Raw genomic sequence first — 12,840 nt, forward strand, 5'->3', positions numbered from 1 at the left:
TAACCGGTTTTAATTTCACACCCGAAAACGCACTCCATTGTCTGTCTAGTGCTTTTTCCAAAGGCACCCTCCTGAAACAAAAGAAAATAAAAAATAAAAAAATTCCTTCCAGTAGCACCTTAGAGACCAACTAAGTTTGTTCTTGGTATGAGCTTTCGTGTGCATGCACACTTCTTCAGATACACTGAAACAGAAGTATGTATGTATATGCGGTACAGGTATAGCTTATACAGTTATGGAGGTAAACCTTGGGTTGCAGTGACTTTGCCAAGCCTGCAGAGGGCAGCAGAGGACCTTGTGCCACAGCCACGTGGGTGCAGCAGGAAGTGCCGGGTTGACTATAGAGGTGTTGAATATAGATGTAAGAAAATGTAGAGGAGCCTGAATTTTCTCCACCCCCACAGCATCACTTTCAAGCGCGCTTTGTTGGAGAAGTAATCAGATCAAAAACCCCAACATTAAATCAAGGAGAGGGATTAATGATTGCATTGGTCTCTGAGTGGGGGAGGGGCACATATTTTTTTTGGTGGGTGGGTGGGGGGAAAGGCTTTTTATAGTGATCCAGGAAATGCCATGCCCAGGTCGAGGGAAGGGTCATCTCTACAACTTTCGTGCCTCTACGGTGTCGGTGGAGGTGAGCCTGGGAAGAAATCTGCATTGCTGCAATGGTGAGCAAAAAAGGACCCCTTTAAATGAGGCTGGGGGCTTCCCTCTGCTTGCACGGGAGGGCCAAGGGCGCTGCAAAATGTGCAATGGGCAGTAATTGCGGGTGGGGGGAACAGAGCCCAAAATTTAAGAGCCTTTTGCTGCAAACTGTGCAAAAAACCCGACTAAATACAGTAAAAGGAAATTTGGAATTAAAAGTGCGCAGAGCGCGGCGATACCAGCAGCGGCCACCGGAGGGCGCGCGCGCACTTTTAAGCTTTCTTGTTCTATTCATTCCTGTCCCATTTAGGTTAGTATTGCCGGCACTGACCGGCAGCAGAGCTTTCAGACAAGTTTTTTTTTGTTTTGTTTCTTGGACAGCTTTTCTGCGGGAATTGGAGGTGGAGAGCCGGGAAAGGGTTGCGCACCCGGGAAGGGACGTATGGAAACATTTAAGGCGCAAATAGAATTGGAAAGGGAACAAACCGTGGGCCTCGAACCTGCGACCCTGAGATTTAAGAGTCGAATGCTGTACTGACATGTAGGCCAGATCTCCCGCTTGAGCGGAGTGTTTCTGGGCGGTAGAGCTCGAATCCTTGAGGACCGGAACCTCAGTTCGTTTTTATTTGAAGCCGGCGATTTCTGCATTGCAGGGGGTGGGGCTAGATGACCCTCAGGGGTCCCTTCCAACCCTACGATTCCACGATTTCTACGAGTCTATTCCAGGTCCCAGGTCCAACCCCCAGTATCACGTCTGAAACCCCGGTGCGCCACTGACTCGGTCAAAAGCTGTTTCTTCCTATTTAAAACGGGGTCTTTTAATTCGGAACAACGAGGACTAGAAACTTGACTTCATTTTGCTGGGGGAAGCAGACTTCAGCTCGGCAACAAGGCTCCACCCCAGGCTTGGCCCGTCCTCCCGGCTCCTCTGTCGAGACGACAGCTCGGCGGGAACCGATTCAGCCTGGGCTTGGTCCGGTCTCAGGGAGCAGTTCCGATGTTCTCGGGTTTGGCTAATTAATTGCGAGGAGAATTAGCCTTCCCACTGTTAGGTCTGACTCTGGAGTGGGGGGCGAAATCTGCGTCTCCCGACCCATGAAACCCCAGCCAGCGCGGTTGATGGCTGGCCGGGAGTCATAACTGGAATGGAGCCTCCAGGGACAGGAGCAGTCTACCTCGGCTTAATAGTCGCTTCGAGCAGAGAACATGGTGGACCGTTCCTTCTGGGCCTTTTCCTCTGATCCAGGCGATAAAGAAAGAGCCCGGTTGGAGATTGGCATGGGGGGAAAAAAGGACCTTTATGTTGCAGGTGTGCTGGACGTGAACGTAGGGCCCATTAATTCCAGCAGGTCTACTCTTGAGTAGAGCTCGGCTGCCCTAAACCGCAGCCAGCGGCACGATTTTATACCCGCGTGCGAGAGAGGGGGATGCCAGCGTGGCGTAACCCCGGGGGAGTGGCTGGCATGAATGTTAATAATTCGCCTTTGCACTGTTGTCGTTATTATCTGTTTCGTTTATTAAATTTGTCCAGCTCCCTCGGCCCGTCGATTTCGGCATCAGACAACCCTATCTCAGAATCGCAAAAAAAGAAGAAGATAAAAATAAGAACGGAAACTAGCCAATAATCCCTGCCTGCTTCTGCAGCGCATGCGAAATCCCTCTCGGGAATCGTGATGATAAAAAGGTTTAAGGAGCGCTGGAAAATATTTATAGAATGCGTGAAAAATCATTCTAGACAAATAATCAGTTTAGCAGGCTGGGAGCAAGTTGCGGAGAGTGTTTAAGTTGGAATAAGAAAGCAGGAGGTGAGGAAATGAAGGGAGAGGGAAATAAAAGGAAGGGAAGGGAAGTCTTGCATTTTCCTTTTTTTCTGGATATGTAAGATTTTTGAAATGTAATAGAAATGCAAATAAACGAAGAAGAAGAAGAAGAAGAAGAAGAAGAAGAAGAAGAAGACGACGAAGAAGTTTTCCCCGGCGTTTCAGAAGCGCTGCATCCCAGCCGGATGGGCAGGGTATAAATAAATTATTATTATTATTATTATTATTATTATTATTATTATTATTACACGGCCACAACGACAGCCCTGTTAAGGCCGGCGGGCGTTGTTTAAACCCATATTCCAGACTTGAGGGGAAACAGAACTCGAATGCTGGGGCTGTTCCTTCTCCTCGCCCCGCACTAAAGGGTTGGTGTCGGGAGGCGAGACTCGAACCCGGCACCCGACAGCTCCAATCATCCGGCGGGACGGGGAAGAGGGGGGAAACATTAGCTTGTCTGAGATGGGACACACAGAAACCCCAAATGCCGCCCCAGGCTGGATGTTTTTTTCGGCGGGGATGGATGTTTTGGCGGTTTGGGCGGCATGCCACGAATGCGTTTCAGAGCCCGGTGGCCTTGGAAAGCGCATGGAAACTGTCGGATTTAATTGGGTGGGGGAACGGAAACCCCCCAGCTGCCCTTGGGCCTGGGGGGGGGGGGTTCGGCGCAGACTGCTGTCAATTCCTCCTGCAACCCACCCACACCCTTTCTTTGCAACAGGAGATATGGGGGGGAAATTTGTCTGTGCATGCCAAAACTTCGTCCTGGAGGTGTCTGGGAATTGATGCCGTCTGCCGCGAGTTTTTTTTCCCGGAGAAGCGGGACAGAGACTAGGAAGCTGGAGGGTTCAGTGTATAGAAAATTTTCATTTTCTAATTAATATTCAACGAGAGGATCCTCCTGTCCGCGACTCCGCAATCCTACGAGGCAGCAGCCGGGCGAGACGCAAAAGGCTTGTTCTTCCAAGGCAGGCATGTCTAACGAGTAGATCGTGATCTACGGGTAGATCCCTAGCTGATCCTGGATGATCACAGGACCCTTATCAATTGTGGGATTAAATACATTTTACCAAAAATTAACAAATAAAAGCTGAAGAATTTACCCCAAAAAAAGCTCAACTACTCTGGGCAATCCACACACACTCCTCCCTCCCTCCAATGACAAAGGGTAGATCGCTGCCAGTTGTTTTTTTTTATACCGGGAGTAGATCCCAATCTCTTTGGAGTTGGATGTGCCTGTTTTAAGGATTGTAGAGTTGGAAGGGACCCCTGAGGGTCATCCAGTCCAACCCCCTTGCAAGGCAGGAATCTCGGCTAAAGCATTCTTGACAGAGGGCCGCCCAAACTCTGCTTCAAAACCTCCGAGGAAGGAGCATCCGCCGCCTTCGTACCCCACGGCCAGACGGCTCTTACTGTCGGAAATTTCTTTCCGACGTGGAGTCGGAATCTCCTTCCTTGCGCCTGGAAGCCACGGGTTCGAGTCCTGCTCTCCGGATCAGGAGAAAAACGAGCTTGCTCCGTCTTCCTTGCGACGGCCCTTGAGATTATTGGGAGGTGGGTCTCCTGTCTCCTCTTTCCCAGGCAGGCTCCTTCGACCGTTCCTCATCAGGCTTGGTTTCCAGACCCCATGAAAATCTCGGTCGCCCTCCACCTTCCGGCTTGTCAGCCTCCTTCTTAAGCCCGGGGGCTCTTGACCTCGGGGTCGTGGGTTCGAGCCCCACTTCGGGCAAAAGGTGGCGATTATTATCTCCTCCCAAGGCGACTGTTATATTCCCAGCTTAAGAACGGAAAGCAAAACACAGCTGGTACTCAAACAACTTGGAACCCAAACACTGCAAAACCCGGAAATAAGTGTTCCGGTTTGCGAACGTTTTTCGGAAGCCGAACGTGCTCCGTTTTGAGTGCTGCGCTGAGGCCTGTCTGTTTTGGCTATTTATTTTGCGTTTTCGTTTTTGTGGCTCTTGTTTTGTTTTGTTTTTGTGACTATGCGGAACCCGGTTCAGCTACCGATGGATGGATGGGTTGTGTGACTGCAGTACATGGTTTTATTGTTTTCATTTTATGGATCAATGGTCTCGTTAGATAGTAAAATCCGTGTTAAATTGCTGTTTTAGGAGTTGTTTTTAAAAGTCTGGAACGGTTTCATCCGTTTTGCAGTACTTTCTATGGGAAAGAAGCGAGCCTTGGTTTTGGAGCGCTTTGGTTTTGGGATGGATTAAGTTTGAGAAGCAAGGTATCACTGTAAAGTTAAAGGTAAAGGGACCCCTGACCGTTAGGCCCAGTCGCAGACGACTCTGGGGTTGCGGCGCTCATCTCGCTTTACTGGCCAAGGGAGCCGGCGTACAGCTTCCGGGTCATGTGGCCAGCAAGACAAAGCTGCTTCTGGCAAACCAGAGCAGCGCACGGAAAAACCGTTTACCTTCCCGCCGGAGTGGAACCTATTTATCTACTTGCACTTTTGACGTGCTTCTGAACTGCTAGGTGGGCAGGAGCAGGGACCGAGCGACGGGAGCTCACCCCGTCATTGCGGGGATTCGAACCGCCGACCTTCCGATCGGCAAGCCCTAGGCTCTGTGCTTTAACCCACAGCGCCACCTGCATCAGTTGGAGATTAGCCTCCACTCAAAGGCGTCGTGGACATTGGAGGCGCCCGAACGAAAGGGGGAAATGATCCGAGTGGAAGGCACGCTTGGCAGATTCTCAACTTCCACCCGCAAACCACCATTAAGACCATCATGGAAGACCATCCTCCTCGCCATAGAAGGAGAGAAGGAACACAGCTACGGTTTTCGCCTGCGATTCCTGCCTGCGTCGCAAGGGGGTTGGACTGGATGACCCTTAGGGGTCCCCCAGCCGCTCAGTTCTGTGCCGCCAGCGTGCTCCTTTGTCCCAGGCCTGCCGGCAGCAAACTTCAAAACAGCCCAGTGGAAACTTCCTAATGGAGTGCGATCGAAAGCCGGTCTTGGCACGGGAGCCAAACCGGACGCCGTCCGTTCCAAGCTCAGGTATTGGAGAGTGGGGGCAGGATTTTTAGGTTTGTGGCCTTGCCAGCTCAGAGGGGGCTTCGTAACCCATCTCCCCAACTCCTTCCAGCCCACGATTTGCACGTAATAATATATTTATATTTCTCGAAGCGGAATGCACCCCGCCGTCGCCGAAGGTTCCTCGTTTTGCACACATGCAAAAGGGGGGGGGGAGAGAGACTTTTAAAAAAATTATTATTTATTCTCCTTCTATTTTCTTCCATCGCTTTGTTTTCTGCGACGGAGACTCTTTTAATAAAATGTAAATAAAAGAGAGAGAGAGACTTTTAATGTACCGAAGAATATACAGAGCCAAGGTCTGGACGCCGGCAAGAGCCGATTTTGGCAGGAGAGCGTGGCATGAAGATTTAAAGAAACATTTAAGTATTCCATTGTAGTAGAGAACCGAAATGATTTTTTTTATCTGTTTGCAGAATACGGGCAGATATTCGAGACCTGTTGGCTGCTCTGCTATACGTTTCCCTGCGACGTCTTGTTGTGTTTTCAACGAAAATGAAAGGCTCTTTGTTCTGTTTGTTAGTCCAAAATTAGACCTGATATAAATTAAACCCGATGCCTCTCACTGTGAGTTCCTGTACATATTTAAGATACATATGCAAGGGGCTAATTTATACACCGTATTTTTCGCTCCATAAGACGCACTTTTTTCCCTCCTGAAAAGTAAGGGGAAATATCTGTGCGTCTTATGGAGCGAATGGTGGTCCCTGGAGCTGAATTGCCCAGGGGCCAAAAGAGGACCGTGCTTTTTATTTTACAAAGAGAAAAGGGGGTGTTGAAAGGACCCCGCTCAGCAGCTGATCAGAAAGAGATCGGGAGGGAGATAAGAGTCCCGGCTCCCTTTCAGCCCTGCCCTCCATTGTTGAATGTGCTGCAGAGGGAGGTTGTTTGTTTCCCCAGCCTACATGTGACTGGCTGATTAGATTATCTGTCTGGAAACTGTAGAAATGGCTCCCTTTCCTTTAGAAGCTGCAGAAATGTGAGTTGAACCCCATAAAAACAGAGCTTTTCCTCTTTGCTTTTCCCCCTTTGCAAAAGGAGCTTTGCTTTTCCCCCTTTGCAAAAAAAGCTGCAAAACTTTTAGCTGATCCTCAAAAAAACCAGGGCTTTTCCCTTTGCAAAAAAAGCTGCAAAACTTTTAGCTGATCCTCAAAAAAAACCCCAGGGCTTTTAAAGGAGGAAACCCAGAAAAATATTTTTTTTCTTGTTTCCTCCTCTAAAAACGAGGTGTGCCCTATGGAGCGAAAAATACGGTAATCGTATTTTGGGAATCACTCATGTTCTAATGGGGCTGCATGGTTTTATACTTTCTGGGTCACCCATGCCCACATTATCGTAGAATTTTGGAACGCAGTACAGGAATCCTTTTCCTAGTGAGCTTCGTGACAGAGACAGGATTTGAACCCTGATCTCCCAGGCCCTAGTCCGAAACTCTAACCACTACCCCCTCCCACTATCTTCCTAGACTTCTTCTGCTATGGGGAAGCTCTATAAATTATGTAGGTCGGTAAATACAGGTGGGGGGGAGCCAAACGTCCCTTAGAGAAGGATCTGAAATATTATCAATCAACCAGTTCTTTATCGCAGTCCAAAGACCCGCAAACGGAACCCGGTACCAAAAAAATATTCTTATCGAAGCTTGTTTTATTTGATGTTTTATCCGCTTCGATATTTCGAAAGCGATAAAGAAATGAAACGATAACAATGGCGAACGTCGCCGCGGGAAAAAAAAAATGCAGTTCGCGGACATTAATTTGAGTTTCTAACGCTGAGTAGACCTGGAGGAAGACAAGACGGCCGGCGACCGTGTATGGAGGCAGCGGTGCTGGGAACCGCAGGAGAGGAAACCCCGCTCTTGTGTTCGAATCCTGACACAGTACCGAGAGCACCGGCCCCTCGCTCCACCGAAACGCATCACCCAAGATTAATTCCCGTTCCCCCCCCCCCGTTTGCAGTTGGAAGCGGACGTCCAGACCCTCGTCCACCGCTTCTATGCCCTCCAGACCGAACGGGTCGAAGCCTACCACCTCTTCGAAGAGTGAGTGTCGCCCACCGGTTGGGGTTTTATTTTATTTTTTGGGGGTGGGTGGGGGACACACGTAGCCAGGTTTCCAGAGGAAGGGTGGCTTTCGTGTCCCGCACGTGGGCTTCCCGTTGAGGCGCCCCATTGAGGCCTCTGATCCGTGTTGTGGGACTACAAAGCCCATCGCCCACTGCCGGCTCGGCCAGTAGCAGTGGACGATGGGAGTTGTAGTCCAACTGCTGATTATGATTATCTGAAGAAATAGGGTATCTGAAGAAGTGTGCATGCACTCAAAACCTCACACCAATAACAAATTCTTTCCAGTAGCACCTTAGAGACCGACTGAGTTTGTTCTTGGTATGAGCTTTCGTGTGCATGCACACTTCTTCAGATACACTGAAACAGAAGTCACCAGATCCTTAAATATAGTGAGGGAGTGGGGAGGGGTATTACTCATAAGGGTGGTGGGAATGGGTGATCAGCTGATAGGTGTGGAAAACCTGTTGACGACTCTTAACGGCTGCAATTAGTCACCAAACTTAGAACCATGGAGAAACCTGGTCTGAACAAAGACATTGGATTCTTATCTCATTATACTTAACAAAGCTATCTTTAGCCATCTCACCCCTTGCCTTTCCCTGCAGCCGATCACCCATTCCCACCACCCTCTGAGCAATACCCCTCCCCACTCCCTCACTATATTTAAGGATCTGGTGACTTCTGTTTCAGTGTATCTGTTTCAGGCCCGGTTCCCGGCGACCCAAGTTCACCGTTGGCCGGTCGCCGGGACCGCAGAAAGGTGGCTTGTGAGACCCCCGGGGAACCCAACTCCATCCCTTTCGTGCTCCCCCCAATTTCCGCGCCTCTCCGTCCAAGGAGGCCCAGAAGGGGGGGGGCGCGGTTCCCTCCCCGCTTTCCGGCCGCACCCACGGCTTTTTTTGGCTCGGGTGCCCCTTATGAACTCCAGATGAGCTGGGCGGGCGGGCGGGGGGGGGGAAAGCTTCCATCCCTAGACACCTGTCTTCGATTTGCGCATTGGAGCCAGGACTCTGGGCGGCAGGGGGGTGGGATAATTGACTTCTGGGGAATCAAGACCCTCCGGCAACCCCCCACGACTCCGACCAAGCGAGCCTGGCTTCCCACCCAGCCCCCCCCCCGGCCGTCGCCCCACTCTGCAGGGGTGACACCCCCCCCTTGCCAGGCAGGCTGGTGGGTGGGGGGGCGGTTCCTAATTCAGTCATGCTTCTTGCAAACCCAGCCCAGCAAGGTCGCGACAAAGGGGTGGGTTGGGGCTTTTCGTAGAATCGTAGATTTGGGAGGTACCCCCCAAAAGGGCATCTTGCCCAACCCCCTGCAATGCAGGATTTATGTATTTATTTTTTAAAATCCCCGTACAGGGCTGCCTTCAGATGCCTTCTAAAAGTCAGGTAGTTGTTTATTTCCTTGACATCTGATGGGAGGGTGCCACCACTGAGAAGGCCCTCTGCCGGGTTCCCTGTAAACTCATTTCTCACAAGGAGGGAACCGCCAGAAGGCCCTCGGAGCTGGACCTCAATGTCCGGGCTGGACGATGGGGGTGGAGACGCTCCTTCAGGTCTACTGGGCCATTTAGGGCTTTCAAGGTCAGCACCAACACTTTGAATTGTGCTCGGAAACGTCCTGGGAGCCAATGTTGGTCTTTCAGGACCGGTGTTATGTGGTCTCAGCGGCCGCTCCCAGTCCCCAGTCTAGCTGCCGCATTCTGGATTAGTTGTAGTTTCCGGGTCACCTTCAAAGGCAGCCCCACAGAGAGCGCATGGCAGTAGTCCAAGCGAGAGATAACCAGAGCATGCACCACTCTGGCCAGACAGTCTGCGGGCAGGGAGGGTCTCATCCTGCGTACCAGATGGAGCTGGTAGACAGCCGGCCTGGACACAGAATTGACCTGCGCCTCCATGGACAGCTGTGAGTCCAAAATGACTCCCAGGCTGCGCACCTGGTCCTTCGGGGGCACAGTTACCCCATTCAGAACCAGGGAGTCCTCCACACCTGCCCGCCCCCCGTCCCCCCAAAACAGTCCCTCTGTCTTGTCAGGATTCAACCTCAATCTGTTAGCCGCCATCCGTCCTCTGACCGCCTCCAGGCACTCACACAGGACCTCCACTGGTTCTGATTTAAAAGACACCCTTCAGATCCTTTCCGACTCTGCGATTCTGTGCCAAGAGGCACGAAGCCGGGACGTTCTGTGTGCAAAGCAGACGCCCCGCTGCTGAGTTTCGGTCCAGACCTCGGTCTTCCGGTCCAGGCAGTGGGTACACCGAGGGAGCAGGCGACCCCGCTGCTTCCCTTTCCCGTCTCTCTACCGTTTCCTCCCCCCCCTCCCCTCTTTCCCGTCAGGGGCCACCGGGCGTACCTCCGAAGCGGCCCCGACTACGACTTCTCCCGCTACCGCCAGCTGGTGCACGAGATCACCCAGGCCTTCAGTGGGATCTCGCGGGAGATCCTGCAGATCAAGGAGCAGCTGGAGGGACCCGGCGGGAGGCCCGACCTCGCCCAGCACCTGGGGCGCCTCCAGGAGAAGGAGAAGGAGAAGCTCGAGCTGGTGAGAGAGAAAAGGGGCGCGCGGAGGCCGGTCTCAGGTTTGCGCCCATTTTACAGGCGCAAAGCTGATCCCCTTCCGGTTTTTGTGCCGGAAGAGTGTTTCGATCATGTTTTGAGATCTTGTGATCAGGATCGGTGGTGTCCGGAATTCCAGGTGCAGACGTCCCTTGAGAGCTTTCGGTTTTTTTGGGGGGGGGGTGGGCTTTGGAATCATGGCTTTGGAAGGGGCCCTGGGGGTCATCCAGCTCGGGGGTTGGACTAGATGGCTCTGGGGGTCCCTTTCCAATTCTGTAATTCTACCGCGCTGTAACCAACTGAGCTGCCCAGCTCGCAAAAAGCCAGAACGCCCCTTGTTTAATGTTTCTTCGCTTTCGTTTCAACCGCTTCCTATCATTAATCGTTTTGCGAACCGACCTGATCTCTGAACGAACGAACGAACAAATATTATTTATAGCAAAAACATTATTTTGTAAATCCTAAAACACTGGCTTACTTCTGTTGTGTACCTAGTCCACAACAATTTCGTTCTATAATAAAACATTTATTTAAAAAATAAAACAAAAAATTATTTATAAATGAATATTATTGCATTTATAGCCTGCCTTTGATCTCAGGGGCTCGGGGGTTCCTCTCTACCCCCCCCCCGCCGCCTTTCCATTTCATCCTCACAACAATCCTGCAAGGTTGGTTAGCGACCAGCTGGAGGTTGGATTCGAACCCAGGTCTCTTCCTGCCATTCGGGTCCGGATCTCTAACCACTGCACGGCACTGTCCCTCTTGCAAATCGCTGTCCCAGCAAACTGGGGAGAGGGGGGAGCTGGCGATTTCTGTGCGCGCGCCCCCACTTGTCTCTGCCAAGAGGGTCTCACCTCCTCGTTTCTCCCCCTTTTCCAGACAGCTCAGCTGCAGCTAGCCAAACAAAACGCTCAAGACCACCCCGGCGTCATAGCCCACCCTCAAGAGGTTCAGGAACTGAAGCAGAAGTAAGTGGGTGGGTGGGGGATCCCTGTGGTTGCAAATTGGAAACAAGGGTGCAACACGATTTGCTTAAAAAAAACAACAACAACCCAGATTGCATCGAGGCCGGGCGAAGGTCTTGAGCTTGGGGGGCGGGGCGGGGGCAATGCATTTATTTTTATTTCCAAAAACTTGACCGCAACTCTCAAAAGTGTCTGCATGCAGAGACGCCTTTCAATCCTTATTTTAAGAGGGGAGTCCTGTTGGTTTTGGGACGCGGGCTGCAACCTCCCACAATCCCCCTTGGCTGCAACCTCCCACAATCCCCCTTGGCTGCAACCTCCCACAATCCCCCTTGGCTGCAACCTCCCACAATCCCCCTTGGCTGCAATCTCCCACAATCCCCCTTGATTGCGATCTCCCACAATCCCCCTTGGCTGCAACCTCCCACAACCCCCCTTGGCTGCAACCTCCCACAATCCCCCTTGGTTGCAACCTCCCACAATCCCCCTTGGTTGCAATCTCCCACAATCCCCCTTGGTTGCAACCTCCCACAATCCCCCTTGGTTGCAATCTCCCACAATCCCCCTTGGTTGCAACCTCCCACAATCCCCCTTGGTTGCAACCTCCCACAATCCCCCTTGGCTGCAACCTCCCACAATCCCCCTTGGTTGCAACCTCCCACAATCCCCCTTGGTTGCAACCTCCCACAATCCCCCTTGGTTGCAATCTCCCACAATCCCCCTTGGTTGCAATCTCCCACAATCCCCCTTGGTTGCAACCTCCCACAATCCCCCTTGGTTGCAACCTCCCACAATCCCCCTTGGCTGCAACCTCCCACAACCCCCCTTGGTTGCAACCTCCCACAATCCCCCTTGGCTGCAATCTCCCACAACCCCCCTTGGCTTCAATCTCCCACAACCCCCCTTGGCTTCAACCTCCCACAATCCCCCTTGGCTTCAATCTCCCACAACCCCCCTTGGCTTCAACCTCCCACAACCCCCCTTGGCTTCAATCTCCCACAACCCCCCTTGGCTTCAATCTCCCACAACCCCCCTTGGCTTCAATCTCCCACAACCCCCCTTGGCTGCAACCTCCCACAATCCCCCTTGGCTTCAACCTCCCACAACCCCCCTTGGCTTCAATCTCCCACAACCCCCCTTGGCTTCAATCGCCCACAATCCCCCTTGGTTGACATTTCCCACAATCCCCCTTGGTTGCAACCTCCCACAATCCCCCTTGGCTGCGATCTCCCACAATGCCTTGGGTGGAGGGGCACCTTGGAAAGGCGGAGAGAGTGTAGGAGAGGGCAGGACTACTCTCTCTCAAGCGACCCACATCCCTTTGCAGGACAGATTGTGCAGATTCGAGACCTGGGGAAAAAACAACCCTTTGCTCCCTCCTTTTTGGAGAGGTTTCGCCCCCCATATTGCTCTGCTTTGGCTCTCGGGATTTTTGGCTCCGCACGGGCGCTTCGATTGCCTCCTTTCGCTGCATTTCATAAACAAGCGTTCGAGGGCCCGGGAGGGAGGCGGGCAGGGCCGGGACGCCCCAGCCAGAGCGTGCCTAATCGCCTCCATATGCTCGTTTATTTATCGTTTCCATCCGGCCCAAAACAGGCTAATTCAAACCATCGAGGCAATCAGCGAAATTCTCCAGGATTTCAAGTACGATTCCGAAGAAAGCACTTGATGGGACGTCCCGGAGGAGGAGGAGGAGGAGGAGGAGGAGGAGGAGGAGGAAGGATATTTTTCGGCGGGGTGGTGGTGGGGTG

General features: G+C 52.1%; 1 protein-coding gene across 1 annotated transcript; it reads left to right on the top strand.

Annotated features, from left to right (window-relative positions):
* The first annotated feature begins 588 nt into the window (after positions 1–588).
* On the top strand, positions 589–12,787 carry REX1BD (required for excision 1-B domain containing). The gene is made up of 5 exons (XM_033136646.1): positions 589–668; positions 7,462–7,544; positions 9,906–10,110; positions 11,004–11,092; positions 12,686–12,787. Exons 1-5 carry the CDS (start codon positions 666–668, stop codon positions 12,756–12,758), a joined length of 453 nt encoding a protein of 150 aa, XP_032992537.1. The 5' UTR covers positions 589–665; the 3' UTR covers positions 12,759–12,787.
* Positions 12,788–12,840: the final 53 nt, after the last annotated feature.

The sequence above is a fragment of the Lacerta agilis genome, chromosome 18 (assembly GCF_009819535.1).
Source record: "Lacerta agilis isolate rLacAgi1 chromosome 18, rLacAgi1.pri, whole genome shotgun sequence".
Lineage (NCBI taxonomy): Eukaryota > Metazoa > Chordata > Lepidosauria > Squamata > Lacertidae > Lacerta > Lacerta agilis.